The sequence below is a fragment of the Melozone crissalis genome, unplaced genomic scaffold (genome assembly GCF_028551555.1).
Source record: "Melozone crissalis strain CALT ecotype California unplaced genomic scaffold, PUWL_Pcris_2 ptg000042l_1, whole genome shotgun sequence".
Lineage (NCBI taxonomy): Eukaryota > Metazoa > Chordata > Aves > Passeriformes > Passerellidae > Melozone > Melozone crissalis.
Genome location: NW_026535820.1, coordinates 43023432 through 43044133, shown reverse-complemented (window position 1 = coordinate 43044133; position 20702 = coordinate 43023432). Strand labels below are relative to the sequence as shown.

General features: G+C 37.1%; 1 protein-coding gene across 5 annotated transcripts in view; it reads left to right on the top strand.

Moving 5' to 3' along the window:
• CTNND2 (catenin delta 2) overlaps window positions 1-20702 on the top strand; it is a 639750-nt gene that overhangs the window by 502983 nt on the left and 116065 nt on the right. For all 5 annotated transcript variants that reach the window (XM_054284533.1, XM_054284531.1, XM_054284535.1 and 2 more), the window contains one exon: window positions 9210-9393. In XM_054284533.1, the coding sequence (XP_054140508.1) occupies window positions 9210-9393 (184 nt within the window). The remainder of the gene's footprint in view (window positions 1-9209; window positions 9394-20702) is intronic.

The following is a 20702-nucleotide window of genomic DNA, read 5'->3' as shown; positions in this document are numbered from 1 at the left end:
GATTATTTGTGTAATGAAAATTCCTATCTATTTACTCTGGATCGAAGCCAGTGGCTGAATAAGGAATTACATATTGTAGTTTCTTCAGTATTTCTTTCAAGTGTAAGAGCTTTTTCAGTTCCCTGAGGTTACATAGTAATTTGACTGCCTCCTTTAGCTTGAGACATTTTTAAGCAACCCTCCTCACTTCAACCTCCACCCTGAGTTCTGTGAACCACTGAGAATTAAAAAAAAAAAAGCCAGACTCTGTCAAATTCCCTGCAAGTCTCAGCTTGCCTTTAAAACAATGTGTTTCATCTCACAGCCAAAACTTTGCACAGGCTAGTTTATCACTTTATACTGTGACATCTAAAATCTTTTGGGGGGACAAAAGGAAACCAAGGGTTTATTTAACTCAAAAAGACTACTTGTTACTGCTACCTTGATAAAATTTTGCTTAATCCAGGCCATTAGCAAAGCTAAGCAAAAGCAAAATAAATGAAGGCATGTGGTCTGCAGGACCAGCTGCTCAGGTTGATCTCACTGAAGGTCCAAGTGCCCCAACACAACTTCAAACAACTCCACCAAGGCAGTACAAACCCTGTGGCAGGGTTAGTTGGCTGCATGGCAACTCTGTTTTTCCACCCCAGGCATCAGTTACTTTAAGGTTTTACAGACAGTCTCCAAAAATCAATATTGCATCATCATCATTATTTTCATAAAATACTTGAATTTTGTATTATGTACTATTTGTACTTCTCCAGACTAATAGGCTGACATTTCATAGTCAGTGGATGTGCTACAGCCACGCACAGCTATGTGTTTTACTTTACGGTATAATTCTACAGTGTGACAGAGTTTAAATTTAGATTTAGATTTTAACATCACCTACAGAAAATACTGCCATTACTTCTAGAAATGTGGAAGTGGTTTTCAAACAAATTCAGAGCAGGAATTAATTGGAATTTTATGAAGTTTTCATATGAACCCAGTTTGGAACCACTCACCAAAATACCAAATCTCTGTAGTCATTTTCCTTACAAAACAGGAAGGTAAAAGGTTCTACAGCTTACACTCATATGATGTTGGAATACTGATTTCCAGCCTATAGACTGTGACATCTTAAAGAAATTCCAGAGTCATTCAAAACACATCCTATTTATAGTTCATATGTACCAGGAAATCTAAAAGTAATTTAATAAATTGTGTAATTTTTCTTCAGAAATGGTGATGGCTTATCAAATAACACTTGGGCAAACAATGTTGACAGTTCAACTGGATCATTTTACACCATATCTATTACAATTTTACTGTCTAATTATAAAACAATCTTTGCCCCCTTTCTCAATATGCTGTCACTATTTTGGCTCTGAAAATGGGAAAACCCACTGATAAAATCTGTTGTCTTCATGAAGATTTATTCTCAACTTTTTCTGAATCATCAGATTAACTTCTTCACCCCCTGCTGCTCCCAGTTAAATCAGGAGATGTGTTAAAATAGCTACTTTCTCAAATCTTACACCCTGCTTTCCTAGCAACAGGCTGGGGTACTGATTTATCGTGTAAGGTGTTAAATCCAAAGGATTTTTAGAGGTGGAAGGGAATGTACTGTTCCACAGCAATACCAAACCTTCCCCAGGCTGGCAGTGCCTGTTTCCCTGCAGGTGAATGTGGCAGAGCAGAAGGTGGCACTGGTGCTGGGGTCTCTGCTGGAACAGTGCAATGCTCCTGCCAGGGGAGTCCCTCTCCTCTCTCTTAAGGGTCTGCTTGGGCTGAAATGAGAAAATCTGATGAGAAAATCTGTTTTCTTATCACAGCCTGCTTCCTTCTCCCTATTTCCCAGGCAAATTCACACTCATTTGTCCTGCATTTACCACCCTCAGTAGCAACACAAAACCCAAGGTGGTCCCTTTTTGCTCTCCTTTCCTCTCAAAGTGGGAATAACTGTTTTGCTCTTGTACAGTGAGATGCATCTTCTATAGAAAATTCATTCAAGTTTTGCCTATGTTTCAGTTCATGGAGCAGTGAAACTGATTTCATAATTTGCTTGTTAATATATTACATAAATAATTTTCTTTTTTTATTTTTTTTTTTACTTCAGTCAAATTTTAAGTTTAAGAGGAAATATCAAACAGGGTAATCTGGAGTGATAAATAGAGGACATCTGTTGCAGCATATGGCTTGACATAAGAGCTGCATTGAACTTTTTCAGCAAGTAGTAATTCTTTGGAAAAAGTCAGCTGGACATACAGTTTTGATGGGCCTGCCTGAATGATGGATTATTAAAATTGCAGTTTAAAACTACTTTGTATTTTGAAATGTTTGAGATTTGCCACACCAAGTACTTAAATTTTATTTTGAAAATGTTTTTTTGTTTAGAAAAAGATTGGAATATTTCACTTTTCATTTACAAAATGAAAGTTGGAGGTTATGGTGAAACATGTTCATTCTGTGGTCAAATTACTGTTTTCACTATGCCCAGTAATTTTATTATTTTTATTTATTTTTAAAATTTTATTTGTTGTTTTTAAGTTCAAAGGCCAACTTCCCTTCTTCCCTCCCAAATGTTATTTACATTTAATGTTATTTACAGTGCTCTCTTTTTCTTAGGAACAATTTGGTTAGTAAATGTTTCTTTCTTTCTTGTTTTTTAGCAGCTATACACCAAGGCTTTCATTTTGCACATAGATGCAATTTTATAGATAGGACTAACTTTCTAACTGGTTCTTTTTAGAATGGAGTTTTGTATTTAGAGCTGTAACTTAATGTTCAGCTTTAGTTATAACATTTTTATTCTCTGCATTCGGGTCTGTTATCAAACATGTGTTTTGATTTTGGGTGCTAATGCAGGTGTAAGCACTGAGAAACACCTTGCCATTCATATATATCCATCCTTGTTAGGTTCCCATGTTTTTTAATAAAGTACTTAATTTGGAGTGGCATTGCCATTAGTCATGTGTTAGGATAAAAGTTTTTTTGAAAGCAGTTGATATATTTTTCTGTGTTTCTGTCACTTAGAATGAATTGGTTTAGGTTTGGCTTCAGTGTTTAACAGCACTCCTTAGATTTCATCAGCCAGGAAAGGAAGTTAAGCAGGAACCACTGATCTTTCCGCAGTAACCTTGGTCAGCTCCTCCAGTATTTCCTCTGCTGTTTAACATGAAGGCTAATAACTCTCTAACATTCTTGGCTGATACTTCTTCCCTTCCACAGTTATGTGGTAATTTTCAGTGTACAGCAGAAAAAGAGGAGCAACCTTGGGTCAGAATTCAGTCCCATTAGAGAAATACAATACTGCAATAGCATTTGAGTGGAACTTGGTCTTAATACTAAAATTGGCCCCTCCTTTTTGTTTTAATAAAATCCAAGATGTAATTTTTAGATTAAAAGAGCAGCAATTGAGGGAAAAAGGGCTGGTATTTCAGAGGAATTATTTATACTTTTTATACTCTATGTAGTCTTGTATTTTTATGTAGTCAAGATCAGTTGTATTTTTTGTAATAAAACAAAAAAAGTTACACCACCATAATCCTTCTCCTCTGTGGAAGCTTCTCCCTTGTAAGTCTATGAGTGGATGCAAAGGCAAAGAAATTACTGCTGCAACTTTGCTTAGTGTTCCATTAGCTCCTGCCTGCTCATGGCTTTTCCTGAAGCTCAGTATTTCTCAGTGTAGAATTTTCCTATGTCAGCTTATACACAGAGAGCAAACCACCTCTGCATGTCAGCGTGTGAATTACAGCAAGGTATGCATAGGTACTCATTCACAAACCAGATAAATATTTCAAGAAAACTGGTGAAAGTTCCTGATCTGTTATGCCAATTTTTAACTTACTTTCAGAGTGTGCTTTTAAGGAGATTCCTTCTGAGCTGTGTGTTGTTCAGGCGCCAGAACTTTTCAAATCAGCCTCTTTTTCTTTCCTACAGAAAGTCTGTTACTGAGCCAGTTTCTCACCGTTGAGCTGGTTGTGAAGTTTTACTGCACTTTGTATTAAGAAATGTTGTGGTTGATATTCAGCATCTCTGCAGCAGAACTGCTGTGATCTATCAGGAGCCCACACCTGCTGCCAGGGAGCAGATCCAGCTCTGCAGAGCAGCCTTGCAATTACAGCAGGGCCTCCAAGCAGCAGCCAGCAAATGACTTTTCTAGCACTTGGGAGTTTGGGGTAGAAGTTGTTTTTCCTAAGGATTCCAGCAAAAGATCCCTTGTGCTTGGCTTCTGTGCAGGGTATTTAGCACTCAGATTTCAATCTTAATTGTCATGTTTGTGAGGGAAACTCCCAGTAGTATTTCTGTGCCTTCAGCATATAAACAAAAATGCCTGCCAATGCTTTGGTCTCTATTTGTGGGATGCAGTCTCTCAGCAATATCAAATCGATTTCTGCATCATTCCATGACCAAACTATTAAATTATCATGGAAAAGGAGAACCTGGATGTATTAGAATACTCTTGGATTTTTACAGAGAAGATGAAAGTTGACTTAAACATCCCATATTGAAAAGAATCAGTCCTGTTTCTCCAAACAGTATTTGTTTACTTACAATCTTTTTACCATATAATTTATTTTTAAAAACATAGTGGCAGGGGCGATACTTTTTGGAAAAGATGACTTTTCCAGTTTCTTGGTTTCCATTTATATTTGTAGTCTTAAGTTGTTCTGATAGGTTTGTTTTTTTATATGTGTCATAATTTGAGGTTGCATTAAATCATGAGCTAACTAGTTGTTTAGACTTTCGTGGTTTTGCAAATGTTCTCTTGCTATGATGGTATTTTTTGCATAGATGTCTGTGATCTCTATGTTCTTAACTTTGAATGGAATAAGGATAGCATGTGGCTTATCAGGTCTTCAGTTATATCTGACTATAGATATATATACCAGTTTTAACTAAAACACCAGCACAAAAATGCATTGAAGTGTTTAATCACCATGAGTTTGAGCTCCAGCCTGATTCAGAGATTATGGGGTTTTCACTCTGACTGCTCCAATAAACTGAGCAACCCATTGGCCATAGCAGTTGCATGACCTCTGATAAACTGCCCCAGAATATGCAACTTGATGCAGTAAGATCTCCAGAATAAGCACTCCTATAGTGTTCTCTAAGAATCCTTCATCTGATGTCTGCTAGAATAATACTCAGACCCAAAATTCATCATCTAACTGGAATGAACTGAATATTTTCAATACCAGTTTCCCCTCAGTTTTAAGTTTAAAATGTGATTGCAATATACTTTTTCACTGTATTTCCATTTTTCATATGTAGGGATGAAAAACCTCAACCTGCAAAAAGACTTGCTCAGTCTGGTGTAGCTCTTTTTGTCTTTCTACAAGTCTTCTAATATAACCAAAAAGTGATCTGAAAATGGGGACACAAAATGCTTAATCTGAATGCCTCACAGCTTTAAAAGCAAGAAGAAGATAAGATAGGAATGAAAGTGATTAAGAGGTGTTCAACACTGATTAGTTCTTTATTTCATACCTCTCACAAGAGTCGGTCTGTGGGTGGTAAACAGTTGGGTTGGACTGTTGGGTTGTTGAGTGGATCCCACTTTTTGACATTGGCCACTGGTGAGTCCAGTCCCTTACCTTCCTGTGAGCAGCTGATGGCAATGCCCATTCTCCAGGGGTCAGTCAAGGCACTCTGAGGCTATTGCAGAGTTGCTTCTTGTGCTCAGAAACCCAGGTCAGGCAGGGCTTTCAGAGTATCCTGGAAGCTTCTTACAGTAGCCCTAAAGGCATGTCATGAATAGACACTTGGAAAATAATGTCCAGAATCATGTGGTGAAAAGGTGGCTCTGGAATGGAAGGTGTATTAGGTAAAGGATTTATTTTATTGTCATTCTCCCTTGAAAAGTCAAAGCAATAGATCATCTTCTCAGACCCCACATAAATCTAGCTCCAGGTTATCCTCAGCAAAAAGAGTGAGAAGTGAATTGCCAGTGCCCTTTCTTAATTGCAAATTCTTAATTAAGAAGATTACAAGGAGGTGTGTAGAATGCCAACCTCAGCATGTAGCAGACTGCACTGCTTGTGAGAATAAATTGTAACATGTCAGGAGAAAATTTTTGGTTAATGTGGTTGGTAGTATTCAGTCTCACAATTAGATAAAACACATTGTTCTGGAGGGAAGAGGATTATCTCACTCTTTTAAACTGTGAGCAGTAAAAACTTGGAAGAGGGCATCAGGCTTACTGGGCAATGCTTCTGCCTTGACTTAAATTTTGCTCACTTCTGCCTTGACTTGAAATCATTTTAGGAGAAGGTGTAATAGACATTTTAGCCTGGTGATCCCATCATCCTCTTACTCTGAAGGTTTAATTTTCCAGTTAGAGAAATCAGAGAAAAAGAGGGTTGAAAGAATATTTCTAGGCTCAGCTATTGCTGAATACCATATGTTTATGTGAGTTTACTTTAAATTAGCAAGAATCTGAAGTGAATAGAAAATAGTTTTGACATACATGTTTTTAGGCATTTTTCTAGATGGGGCTCTTATGTTTGCTTGTTTTGTATTCTTTTCTGCTTTTCCAGTTCATGACTGCTTCTTGAAACACAAAATGTTGTTTTGTTGCCATCAAAATACTCTCTTCTGCTTCACTTTTAAAATTGGACTTCTTTACAAAGTTACAGCCTATTGTCTTGCATAAGGACTTAATTGAACTTTAAAGGGGGAAAGATTTGTATTCTGATTCTCTGCTTTTATACCATGCACATCATTTACACCTGTCTAGATAAATGTATAAAAAAAAAGGCAACTGCATTGTTGTTTTTACTGACAAAACCCAGCAAAATACCAATGTTAGTTATTACAGGAATAGTAGATGTGCCATTAAAGCTTTCCAAGAGCAAGAACACATAGAAAAGGAAATTTAAATATCCTTATGAAGATCTTTATTCCTTTAAATATGGAATTCCTTTTCATAATGACATTCAGAACAGAATTCAAACAAAGACTCTTTTCGCTTTAAAGTAGCAATTCTTAATGAAAAAATTAATATTATTAAAATGAACGTTTTTCCTGTTTCTGGTGTTTTTTGTCTGTAGCTGAAGTTGGTCTGCCTCATGCAGATCATGCTAATAGGGTTTCTTTTACTGGTATACTGATCAAAGTTTTATATTAACTGTGTAACTACCTTTGCAGATAGTTACATGTAAAATCATTTAAACATGAAACAGTATACTGAAACAGTCTCCCCATAGAGGTAATTAATTTTAAAGGGAAATCCAGAAATGTAAGTTGATTCCTGTTAATTACACTGCTCTGTCAAAGCACAGAAGGCTAAGGAAAATCTTGAGTAAGTAGTGTTCTTGCTGCTTGTATTTATAAATAACTGAGTCTGTGTTCCTATGGCCTTCCTGCCACAACACTCACTTGTTTTTTTTGTAGTGTTTGTATTTGTAACCTATATACAATGATGATGATGGTAGTAATTCTTCTCTTTTGGTTGAAAACTTTGATAGATGTAAAATCAAAACTCAATTTTGCCCCTCAAGGTCAGATATGATGCCAGGCTACTGTCCTTTGAGAAGGAGAGTAGGGCGGAGTAGGATTGGATTCTGCAGAAGAGGAGGCATGTTGGCAAGGGGAGGGGCATGATGAGGCAGCTTCCTCTTCCAGCTACTCCTGGGAGGGTGCTGAGCTAAAATAAAGGCCACTGGTTCTTCAGAACAGCAAATTGTCCTCCAGCTTCCCCCAGCAGTAAGAGCTGCCCAGCAGCAACAGGTGCTTGGCACAGCACTAAAGTCACGTGTGCTTTTCCAGCAAATACACAAATACATAAATATGGGAATGGAAAGCAGGGTGTCTTTTGCTCCTGACAATTTCTTGCCTGCCTTCTGTGTGGCCCAGTTGCAGTTGCGGGGGAGGGGTATATATGTCCAATTGTGTCAGGAACCCGCGTCTTAAAAAAGGAACCCACTTGCCGCAGCAGTTACGTCCAGATATGGACAACACTGGACAAACCAGACCAGTGAAGAGCCTTTTTTATTATTTGCACATCAGTCTCAAAACATTGCTATACAATGGAGACAGGATGTTAAGAGCTCGCTGATCCACAGGGAATGCCAAGGAAGGTGGGGTATTACAGAATGGCATAAAACCATCTCAGTCTAGATTTCAGCCAGTCATACATAGAGCAACACATATTGACAAGCATTCTATCCAAGCCAATCATACATAGAAAACACATATTGACAAGCATTCTATCCAATCTTATAAAACACACGTAATGGTAGCTAAAACAAAGACTGGTTCATAAGAGACAAAGAACAGAGCTCTATTCATGCTAACCTTCTAAAGATATACATTAAATAACCTTGTTGCCATCCTAAAGCCAATTCTACAGAGGCCTATTGTTATTTGTCACGTATGCTCTACTGCTTGGGAAACTTCTCTGCTGTGTCTGCAATGCTAACAAAACTTCAGTCTGAGGCCTATACTTTTTTAACCATTTCCTAAAAACCCTCTAACTTTATGGATTCCAACAGCAGTGACCTTGATCTTTGTAGATGTGCTTAGAAAACTTTTGATTTCTCCTCTTCTTCTTTGGCACATTGCAAGTTGCAACAGAAGGGATTTTGGTTTTTTTAAACTTCAGTAAATCTCCTTCTTATTTGCACCATTGAGCTCGCTGTTTCCATGTAAAAATTACAGTATTCTCTAATTTGTATAGCTAAATATTTACAAAATATAATATTACTTGCTTCAAGTACTACTGTATCAGGTTGTGGAGGAGGTCTTTTTGCTTGTAGTACCAGCAAACCTAGACAGTTACTTCCATCACAGTGATGATCACAGGGTGGAAGTTTTGTTCTCTCTATCAACAATGAAAGTTTTAGTGTGAATCAGAACCTGTTTTCTGCTACCAGTTTTTATTAAATTTACTTAGAAGGAAGTTATCTGAAGACCAAGCCCTAAAAAATTCCTTGTAATACTCCTTCATTCCATGTGTGCTTCACAGCCTGTGTAGGCCTAGATCATAACCAGCTGCTCAGTTTTTAGGCAGAGCTCTGAGAAATTTCCAGTGCTCCTGTGTCTACATGTTTCATATTCAAAAGTTTGCAGGTGTGATTTAGCCCCATCTACAATGTAGTCTGTTTTATTTTTCACAGAAACAGCTAAATTAAACACACCAGTGCTGTGAAATATATTGGTTTGGATTGGGTTTTTTTAAACAAAAAAACCATTCAAACTTGTTTTGGAGAAGTGTTAATTATTAGTCATTTTACTTTTTGTAGGAGTTCTCTGGAATCTCTCCTCCTGTGATGCACTGAAAATGCCAATCATCCAGGATGCCCTTGCAGTGTTGACCAATGCAGTGATCATCCCTCACTCTGGATGGGAAAACTCTCCACTCCAGGATGATCATAAAATACAGCTCCATTCATCACAGGTGCTGCGCAATGCCACTGGGTGCCTACGGTGAGTACTTCAGAACCTGTGCTCTGCCTTAATCATCTTGCTTTTGTTTGAATTGCTATTCCTTATTCTTAAACATCTATGAACTAAATAATTGCTTTGTCCGTCAAGAAAGATGACGACTTTCAGTGATGTAAACCCAAAGTTGGAAATTATTTAGAATACAAGCTTCAGGTCATTAAAAAACAATCTTTAGAAGGACTGTTGGGGGTTTTCTGTTTTTCTTAGCTGTTTTCATCCAAGCTTGTATATTACATATATTTTCTCTCTTGTAGGTTTGTCTTATTCCCCCATTTACTAAAATAAAGTCAATATGTTCTACCTCTTACATCAAATTTAATCAGTACAAAGAATAATTAAGATGTTCACAAAAAGTAACATGTCTTAAAGGTTCCAGATGCCATTGCTGGAGTTGTGGTAAATATATAAGTAGATTTTTTTATGCTCTGGGAAGATGAGAGTTTCAATAAGAGACCAATCAATTTGACATTTTTCAACCAAAATACTTAAATAAATCTTTAAAAAATATAATAACTATTTATGTTTGTGTTTCAATGCCAAACTTGTATATGCAATGCAAAGGTGCATTTATATAAATATGTGCAATTTGATCTGTCCATTCCTAAAAGTCACTGTAGATGGGAGAATGAAAGTAGAATGAGCAAGAAGAGTTTCAGTTTTGACTAACTAAAGGATAGAGTCATAGCAATTTCTGAATTGCAATGCATATCATTCTTGTGAAATGTTTTAAGAAAATAGGCAGGTTTTTTTAAGTGTAGATTTTTTTTCTCCACGTACATTGGAGAAAATAATCTGTCCCAGAGATATGAAAATAGATTAGTTAATATTTTTACACACATCACAGAAAATAACATAGTGAATAGTAAGTGTCAGTAAGGCAATCTATGTTGTATGCTGCATCCAAAGCAGATACACATTAAAGAGCTAAATAAAAAAGTGATAGGAGGCAAAGTAAAATAGCAATATTTTTAATGTATCTGTAGCAAGCACCTTTTTGTCATTGTGCTCTTTCATCAAATGGAATGTCCCCCTTTCCAAATTTATATTTGAAAAGTTAAGGGAAAAGGCAATAAATATTATTGACAGTTTATATGCAATCAGTAGAGAATGAAAGATAGAAGATAATAATTTCCATATTGCAAATATGGAATTAAATGCAGTAGTGCAGTATTGGACTGCAACCCAGGTGTGATTATGTGAATACCAGCTATCTTGGGGCATGTGACTGAAGCCAGGTGTTTGTACCTGAGTTGTTTTGACTTTTTTTGAAAAGAGTTTGATATAATTGTGTTGCATTGAATTCAAATCGCTACCAAAAAAAGTTGCCATAATCGCTAGGAGGTGACAGAAGGTGTTACATGAAGACCTTTACTACCTTAGAAGTCTCACATTTCCAGTATTAAACGTGTCTCAGTTAAAGAGTTGCCTCTGAAAGAAACTTCTGGTACAAATCTGGGGCTTCACAGTGTCCCCTCTCTGAGTGAGCCTGTCTGGTGTTGCTCTCCCCTCACCATAAGCTCCATCTTCCTGTTAATTTTTCTCAACTGCTTCTCAGCAACCAATGCTCATCCCTGATCCTGCAAACTTCAGTTTTTCCTACCTCTTAGTTGATGGATTCATTGCACACTGGTCTTGAAATCTTTCTTCTTTCTGTTTTTTTCCTTGTGAGTGTGTGTGCACGCCCATTTGCAAACTGATGTGAGCTTACAGTAGCCTGCAGCCCGGGTGAGCCTGAGGACTGGGGCCGCGGCAGAAGGGTACGTTGCCTCTGGAACACACACGGCTTTGCAGCAAGGCTTCCTAGCCAGCGCTTGTGGGCTGCTCTCACAGCAGAATGGCTTCTGGGCAGCTCGTGCTAGATAAGCTCATATCTGCCTGCAAAAGACTGTGCATATTATAACTCCTCAGTCCTTCCCAGGTAGCTGTAGCAGCAGCTCAAACTGCTGTCCTGAGCAGCTTGGTCTTCCTTCTAAACCCAGGCCTTTCAATCATAATACAGCTTTTTAATATCTTTCTGATATCAAAGCCTCACTATTTCCCAAATGCATCTTTCTATCCTCTCTAGTGGCTTCAGATATTTTTTTGGCCTCCATCCATCTTCTTTAGATAGTTCCATCCCACTGAGTCTGTGTGGATGCTCTTTGGCAGAGCAAGAACATTTGGAGAGGGTTGAAACTTACTTCTGCTTCACACCAGCAGTAACTTCTCTTGCTTACTTTTCCCCACTGTTGAGAATATCTCTCTCTATGCAAAATGTCAAATCTGAGATTATGCAAGAGAGAAGTGCAAACTCACCCCTGAGAAGGTAACTGGTTTCTTCTGGTTGAGTTCATGTAATGTACTGGGACTGTAGACTGGAGGAAACAGCAGGTGTCAGAATGAAAAGATTAGAAAATTATGTGAAGATGGCTGGAGTCTTGGTCTGTTCAGGTGAAATACCCACCACCCTCAATAAACTGAACAGCTTTCACACTTTCTTTCCACTTGGGTCTAGCTACAAGACCTGTATTTCCATTTCAAGATCTCAGTGGACATGGGAGGTAAATCAGAAAGATGTAATGTGGTTGCTGGCTGAGGTTGTGCTGTGCTTATCTGCTAAATGGAAAGTCCCTTGTCATCTTCCATGAGAGAGTTTCTTCTAAGACTCTGGTTTGGTTGTCCTTTGCTGTTTTCATTTTCTGTTTTTGCTAGAGCTCATTTTGAGGGGATGCTGTTAAAATTCACTTGCATTGGGATTACCTGTGACGGTGCTCAGTATCTGAGGAAGAGTAGTGGTGGTGTTCTTGACACTTGACAAATTCTGAATATCTGATGTTGGCAAATTTTAGAGACTTCAGGTTGTATTACATAGGTTTAATGCTAACAAATACGCCAGGAGGATTTGGGCTTGAGGGTTTTTTCAGTCTTCTATGACTTGGCTTGTCTGGTGTATTCACTGCTGAAAACATGAAATAATATCTGAGAGGTGATGTAATATAATCCATCCCATGTACAATACTAGTAAGTAGTTTACAATGACCATTATACAGTAATAGTCAGATCTTTATTTTGTGTTTTTGTCACAGCAGTATATGAATTATTATTCTTTCTGCTGATCTTTGTTTTCTCAGTTTTTTGATGAGAATTTCTTACAATTTTTCAATTTAAAAATTTGGTCATTACCTACAATTTTTAGTACTTATGCTTACTCATTATCTTTCTTAACCACATTCTTACGTCTGTAACTCCAGTTACCCAATAATGCATCTGAAATCACATAAAAAGCAGCAGCAATAGCAGACCTTCTCCTGTTATTTTCTCTTTTCCTTAAAGATGTTATTTACAAACTACACTTTGCATACTTTTCTAATTTAAAAAAATAAATTCTTTTAATATAATATTGTACAAATTAATTTTGAAACAAATTAATAGCTGTAACACTTTGAAATTGTTTAGATAATTCAAAGATCTAAATACAGCATTATGCCTATCACTTAAAAATTTAATCTAAATATTCAGCTTTCATAAATTGCGAGACCTCAGTGTGACATTTTGGAGTAATCACCCTATTTAGTTGCCTCCCCCTGAGATACTAGTACCTTACTCATTAAGCTCTGTCAAGTTAGACTTCTTTTTTTCCTTTTGTATTTTAGCTGCGACTCTTTTACTTGTGTTAGGGAAATACTGTATCTTTGATTTATAATTTCTGATTCACCTAAATTGGGGATAGTCAGGTGAAAACTGAATTTATAATCCCAGTTGTTAATGGGAGGGGGTTTGCAATCCCCAATCTGAAATTTAAAAATCAGTAAGAGACACTGAATAATGTCGTCTTAACCTGAAACATCGAGGTTACTTATCACAAAACTATAAATCCCTGTCCAGAGATTTATTTGAAAAAAATTGCAGACAAAAAAATTTTCAAAAATTTTTGCCTTGTGCAATCTAGAACTTTGTTTTTTCTATTAATTTAAAATTAATTTAAGTTAAATGAATACAATCTGAGGACTTAAAAGAATTTTAAGACTTTACTATTTTAAAATTCTAATGTGGATTTAGGCACAGAATTGTTAAATTATTTTTCTTTCTTCCATGTTGTACTTAATCTATAATCATACACTGAAAGTACAGGGACAACTGTGAAAATCAAAGACCTGTTACAATATTTTTGTTTACCTCATTAGTCTGTTAGAAATTGTATGGGAATATCATTCAAGAAGTTATTTATTTAGAAAGCTCCACATCTTTTCAAGATTAATACTTCATACTTTCTTACTTATAAACCTTTAACAAAATACCTTGTTAATTTCAATTATTTTTCAACTGAATAAATATGTAACAAGCTCTCAAAGTAGAAGAGCAAAGGGGAAAAGTGCTTTTAAAACATGACTTGAATAACTGACTCAGTAGTATTTTCTGGATAATTCAACTTTTGGAAGCAACAAATTGCCTTGTTAAAACAATTTTTGTTAGCTGTGACACCTGAATATCAAATGTTGTCAGCTGGTTTGCAGCTGAGTGATGTATCTCACAGAGATTTACATCCAATGCATTTGTCTCACTGTCTTATATCTTCTCCAGTTCTCTTCTAAACATCCACAGTCTATTGACTCCTGTCCTTAGGAACTTCTGTACTCTGTTTTCAGTAGAACATTCTGCTGCATACTGACAAAATAAGACATGGGAACAGCATCAAATAAATGTCTCGGACTGTATTATTTGTCATCTGTTTAGTCTAGAGAAATATATATGTACACACATGTATGTGAAATATGTTTGAGACTAAAGTGATTCATGTATGTATGTGCAAGGGTGTGGGTGCGTTTGTGTTGTATACATTCTGATATAGAAAGGATGATTATGGAAACCAGGTTACCTTTCTGTCTTCACTGACTGCTGCAAGCTCTGAATATCTGTTGATATTCAGCTGTTGAGTATAGATGCAGCTGGCTTCTTACAGTAGGACCAGGACTGTTGTTGCTGATTTTGTGATTCTCCTCCTGTTAACAGAGCAGCCATGTTTTGTCCATCTCTGTTCATGCTGTGGTGGATATAGAGATTTTGGACTTAGCAACCCATCTCAGTTCTTTCCATGCTTTTCTAGAACCTGGAGCCCTTCTCAGGCTCTGACCAAGTAATTTTGTCCACAGAAAGCCCACATTTTCTGTCAGAAACAAACCTGTCAGAATGGAAAGTTAGGACAAAACTCAACTGAATTGTGTATTTCCACAGACAGCCTCCTCAAGGGAGGGACTGTTACTACAAGCAGTTCCCACAAGCCAAAATGGGAAAAAGCAGAGGAAGTCAAAAAGTCAGTCTGCAGGAAAATGTGTATTTCACCTTTTCAAGAATCTGGGTTCCAGCCTAGAAAAGAGTCACAAACCAATTGAGAGGTCACAACAATTGCATCCCAGTTAAGCCTAAAGTTTTGAAGGTGAATTTCTGCAAAATATTAAAGAGATTGTTCCTTCCTGAATGCTGCAATTGTTCAGAAATGTAGGTGAAATAAAAGTCTAATGTTAAGACTCAGAGGGAGAGAGAGATTTTAGTAGGAATAGATCAGTGTCCTCTGATTACTGCTGTAATATTTTTATTCAGAAGATACTCAAGGGAAAAGTACCAACAGAATTAAATGTGTAGTTGTGTCAGATATTTAAGCACCCCACTTTTTCTTCACAGTGTAGTTATTCCTAATTTGCATATTCATGAACTAATTTATAAGGTTTATACAAGGTCATACTGTATTAATTATAGCAGTGGCATTCAAATAGCACTCTCAAGTATAGTGCTTTTAATGCTTCTTCAGCATTCCTGGCAAAAGCATTATTTCAACATATCAAATTGATGCTTCAAATTCTATATAGCTCTAGAAGTTTATTCTGGGCTGAAGCTATTGAAAATCTTAAACAAAAATTTTGACTTTAAGCTGATATTACGGAATGCTCTTTGTATCCTTTTTTGATCTAAAAAATAATACAACATAATTCCAGCCACTTTTTAGTTTTCTGTACTTAAAAAAATAGAAGCTTCGGTGACATACCTCCTTCCTGCATCATTTTATCTGATAAAAGAAATGCTGGGCTGCTCTGCAAAAATTTGCCTTCAAACACAGAACAAACTTCCAATGTATTGATTTTGCACAGAGTTAGCCAAAACATGATCTGTCAACATACATCTTCAAAATACAGAGTAAATGGTTCCTGGGCAAACAAGGAAACTCACTCATGGGTCACTGGGGCTTCATGTGTGGATACCAAATAGAAATACTGGACTTGTATATTGAGAGTTGAAGACCTAGCTGAAATTTAGTTCTTATTCTTGAAACTGACATACTTTATTCTCTTTAACATGAATGTATGTGGATTATTTCAGGGAAAAAGTCCACAGCTTGACTGGGTGTCATACAATTAGAAGTATTTACTTATTGCCATGGCAGGAGTGTGTTCTTCCTGTATTTTAGTAATTTACTGTTTCTGGAATTATAGACCTACATGTGAAAAGGATGAATATGCCTTTTGCATCTTATGATATTCTTAGGCTCAGCAACAGTGACAAAATTATAAAGTGTTGCTTCTAAGGCTGAATGGCTTATGATGTGCCCTAGCCTTAAATGTGGGGGGTGTTGAATATCTCAAGTATATTTTGAAGGACTGGCTGTTTTACCAGATTTTGATGATTTTTAATTCCTTTCAGGTTGAATGCCTACTGTTAAGTAGTGCCTACTGTGAAAATTACATGTCCATTCTTATTTGCATAGTTAGGTAGTGTTAATTTACATTTCCTTCTGCCAGAGGTTTAAGCCTTGTGGATGTGAATGCTTTGAAGAAAGTAAATAGTTTATTTTGTGAAATGGCTTCAACTTTGTTGTTTGGGTTTTTTGTAATTTCAAAACAGTTTCTGTTTATGCAGTAACAAGTGTTAGCTTGGCAGACACTCTAATAAAGCATGATTTGAGTCTTAGTGTCCTGCTGGCTTGATTTTAGCTGACTCTGAAGCACAGCTGACAATAACAGATCTCCTTCTCACTGGCCAGCTGCAGAGCTGAGTATCACAGTGCCACAGATGTTTTCTTTCAGGGAAGAGCCCCCTAAGCCTGTGTGGTACCATATGTATTTTAGAGCTCATCCATGCAGTCACTGTGTGGGAAGATAAAGAGATGGAGCCAATTTTTTCTTGGCTGTCTGGGCCCATTGAGAAGAATAACCATGAGTGTTACTGGGAATCAAGGTGTTCCTCTGTTGTGGCTTTGCTGATCATCAAAAATCCTAAATAGTCCTTTTTGAATGGGTACTTTGACAAACTTATATAGTCTGGCTCCACAGAAAATATTATTTGTCTCAGCATGAGAGAAAAGGTGATTGTGACAATTCTGTGGCACCACTCATGGTCACAGTGATTGATGATAGAGGATGATGTTTTATTTACCCAAGAAAGATGAGAAACACAGTCATTCAGAGTTTGTATGCCCACTCAAGTTCAGCAGAGATAATAAAACAACACTCAGTAAGTTTGGGTTCTTTGGTGCTTATTGCATGGTTTCTATATTGACTAGATTTTCTCTTCCTAAAACTATTTGCATTACTAGGCAATATGAAAAAGGAACATGTGAAAACATGTGGCTCTGAATAGTGAAGGAAAGCAGGGTGTACTTCTGCAACTTTCCCTCTTTGTCTCTTGATAAATGGCTTCAAATCTGAATAAATTTTGCCTAGGAATGGGAGATCATTTGGTTTCTGCTCAGTCTGAGGATTTGCAGTAGAGAGATGTATTTGAAGTTCACTGAGCTTGCTTCAGCCTTCTGGATAAGCCAGCCCACACCACAGAGTAAACATTTTATCACCTCCTTTCAGAATGTTGTGGTTGTGTGAACTGTTTGGCTTCAGACACAGGAGTAATTAATGCCAGCAACCCAAGTTGATGCAGTGCTCAAATCTTCTCCTGAGAGATGCTTTGATGGCATTCCCCATGTCTGCAAGTTGGTGAGCTACTGAGAGCTGGTGAGAAATGCTCTCCAGCAGTAAGTGTAGCACTGAAGCCCCAAGAGCTGCAGTCCCTACTAATGACATTCACAAACTTTGCAACTTTTTTCTCTTTGGGAAACATTTCCTCAAGAACTCTCCTGATGAAGTAAGTAAATAAATAAAAATACAGCTCCTGAGGGGTGGAATGAAAAATGCAGACTGCCAGGCCTGCTTAGTCTGCAGTCCACTTAGAATGTCTGATCTGAACTCTGAAAAGCAGATCATTTCAGAATATCATATTTTGTGAAACTGATTAGTGAGTGTTGAGATTGTTTTCTTGTTATCATCTCTGCAAATCTCCATAGAGGAGTTGTAGCACTTTGGAAGATTTTTTTGTTGATCTCTTTTAATGAAGAGAGGGCAGTCTGGTAAGATACACATTGAGAAATGGAGAGGAAGACCACTACTTGCAATAAAATGGATTCCCCCCTTTCTGAGAGGATTAGTAAAGTAGACAGGTGATTTGAGGGTAAATTGATGCTTCTATAAAAACTGAAGTAAAAAGCAAGTGATGTTTTTTACTAATTAAATTCTATTTTGTTGATTTTATCCAATTTGAATATTTCTGTGGTCATAATACAAACTAACACACAAGTAAAGTGAGATGGTTTAAAGCTTGGGCAAGGTGGTGCTGATTTCCAGCTACAGGTTACTGAGACACAGCCTTGCAAACACTGCCTCAGAAAGGCAGCAGCATCACAAAAGGAGAGGCTTTTTGTGTGTTCTGCAAGCAAAGTCTGTGCTAATTTCCGTCTAATATGGAAAACAGGGTGGCACACTGCCCTTTTCAAAAATTAGTTAGAGATACTGGGGGGTTTATATTTCAGGTGTTTATTCCCGACTGTCTTCCCTAAATTAGCTTCATATACAGTATTTTCAACATCTTTGTTACTGGTGGGACAGTTTTTTTGGGAAATAATAAATACATTCAGTAAAAAAAAAATTAAGAATCCAGTATTTTAAATGCATAAGCCTGTACTATAAAAACATTTAACATCTGCCTGAAAGATGTCCTTTTACCAGAGCATATAGTGACAAGAAGGAATGGTTTCAAATTGAGAGTAGGTTTAGATTATATGTTAGAAGGAAAGTCTTTACTGTGAGGGTGGTAAAGCACTGGAACTGGCTGTGCAGAGAAGTTGTGTATGCCTCATCCCTGGAAGTGTTCAAGGCCAGGCTAGATGGCAATTTGAGCAACCTGGGACAGTGGAAAGTGTCCCTGCCCATGGCAGGGAGGCTGCAGCCAGATGGTCTATAAGGCCCCTTCCAACCCAGACCATTTTGTGATTCTATAATACCATTTTTAGCTAGGATTACACATTCCATGCAGACAATTTCTGTGACAAAGTACTTTTGAAGTATTTGTCCTAGTGTAGCTTTTTTACATTCACAGCTCATTTATTTTTGTCATGTAGTCATTTATTGCAGTTAGTTGGTTCCAGCTTCAGTGTTTCCTCTTGAAGGACAGTAGTATTGTGAAACACCTCCTCTTCTCCCCCTGCTGTCATTCATCCATCTTTGTATTGGATTTACTGTGCACAAAAGAACAATATTTGAAAAGTGTTTTAAAAATGTGGTCACAAGAGGGCACAATATAAGTATTGTGCCCTCACAAATTTGAGTTTAGGAGGTTTTTTAATCCCCTAATGAAGTAAAAATACCTACTAGAATGGATAATAAAAATAGTTCTTTACAAAAAACTTACTGAATTCCCTGTGTTCACTTTATATAATTGATTTGTGCTGAGGAGGTTTTTTAGTTGACTAGTCAAATTGATTGACTTTGGTTGATTTTGATACCTGCTGTGTTTGCTTGCCAGACTTCATGTTAAAAAGGAGTGTCTTCTTATCAAAGCAAATATGAGAAAATGCCCAATGTTGTTTGCACTCATGGTAGTTATTTAGGCATAAGGGTCAGCTGCCTGTGCTCGTGGTCTGCCTGCACAGGTGGGCACTTGCAGTCAGTGAGGAGAGAGACCTACACTCCTACAGCTGCCTGGCCTTGGGCACAGCTTATCACCTCAGAACTATCTATGTTTCATAAACCCACAGGAATAAGGACTATCTTATTTTTAGTTAACAAACTAAAGTGGGAGGTCATCCTTTTTATAGCCCATGTAATAAAGGGAGCAGAGCAGGGAGTGGTGTTTCTGTTTGCATTCACCAACAGCATGACCAAAACCAAACATTTGTGAGTTAGAGTGAATATTTGCTGTGCACAACAGAAGGATCAGCTGGGACACATTTAAGAGAAGAACCAACAGAGACAAGTTAAGTAAGGAGGGTGCAGATTTATTAATTTAACATTAAGGATGGTGATGTGACAAGGGTGGTATCTTCTGTGCTGGATATCAATGTGCTTTGGAAACAGTGCAGTCCTCCTTAGCCCACTCTTAGATGGAACCTGTCACCCTTACCTGTCCCTGGGTTGCAGAGGTTACTGAGGACACCTGGTCCACACACAAGGCATAGGATCCACCAGCAAAATCAGCAGGAGTGTGGCTGCCACTGGAGTCACCAGCCCTGAAACAGGGAAGAGGGAAATTCACAGGAATGATACCATTTTCAGAACTGAAATTTTATACAGGAATGACATGGGAGTTTGTAATTGTTTTTACAATAACAACATGTTTGCTTTTTTTGTTTCCCTTTTAGAGAATTGGTAGTTTTGTTTTTACTTTCACCTAGGTTATAGAATAATCAGCTAAAAGAGTCCTTGGGCACTGAATCACTCAAAGGTTTCCAAGATTTTTTTATTATTATTCTATTTGCGCTTTAGTAAAAAAAAAAAAAAAAAAAAAAAAAAAAAAAAAAAAAAAAAAAAAAAAAAAACCCACAAAAAAATGGAGTCCAAAAACAGGCAGTGTTTCCACCTCGAAGGATTTCAGGAAAACAAATTGTCTTCCTTTAAATATAAAAGCAATTTATGACTTGTTTTAGGTGTCTTATTTAACTGGACACCTGAATGAGGTACTGGTTGTTTAGAGGCATACTAGTGCTGTATGTATATCACATTTGTGTTTACAAAGATGATCTGTAAATAATCAGGTTTTTTTACAATTGTTTCCCCTGAATATGTAGGTACTTTAAGCACTTTTCTAGTATTATTATCTGTAATGAAAATGCATAATTAGTTTCTAATAAAACAGGAAGATGTGTGCATCTCTAGAGGGAATTGTATGTATTTATATATTTTTCTTTTTTTTGTACTCTTTGGTCTGAATAATGGGGTTGGTAGAATTTGTTTTGAGGCAGTGGGAAGTGATTGCATTAGCACAAATATTTTGTTGGA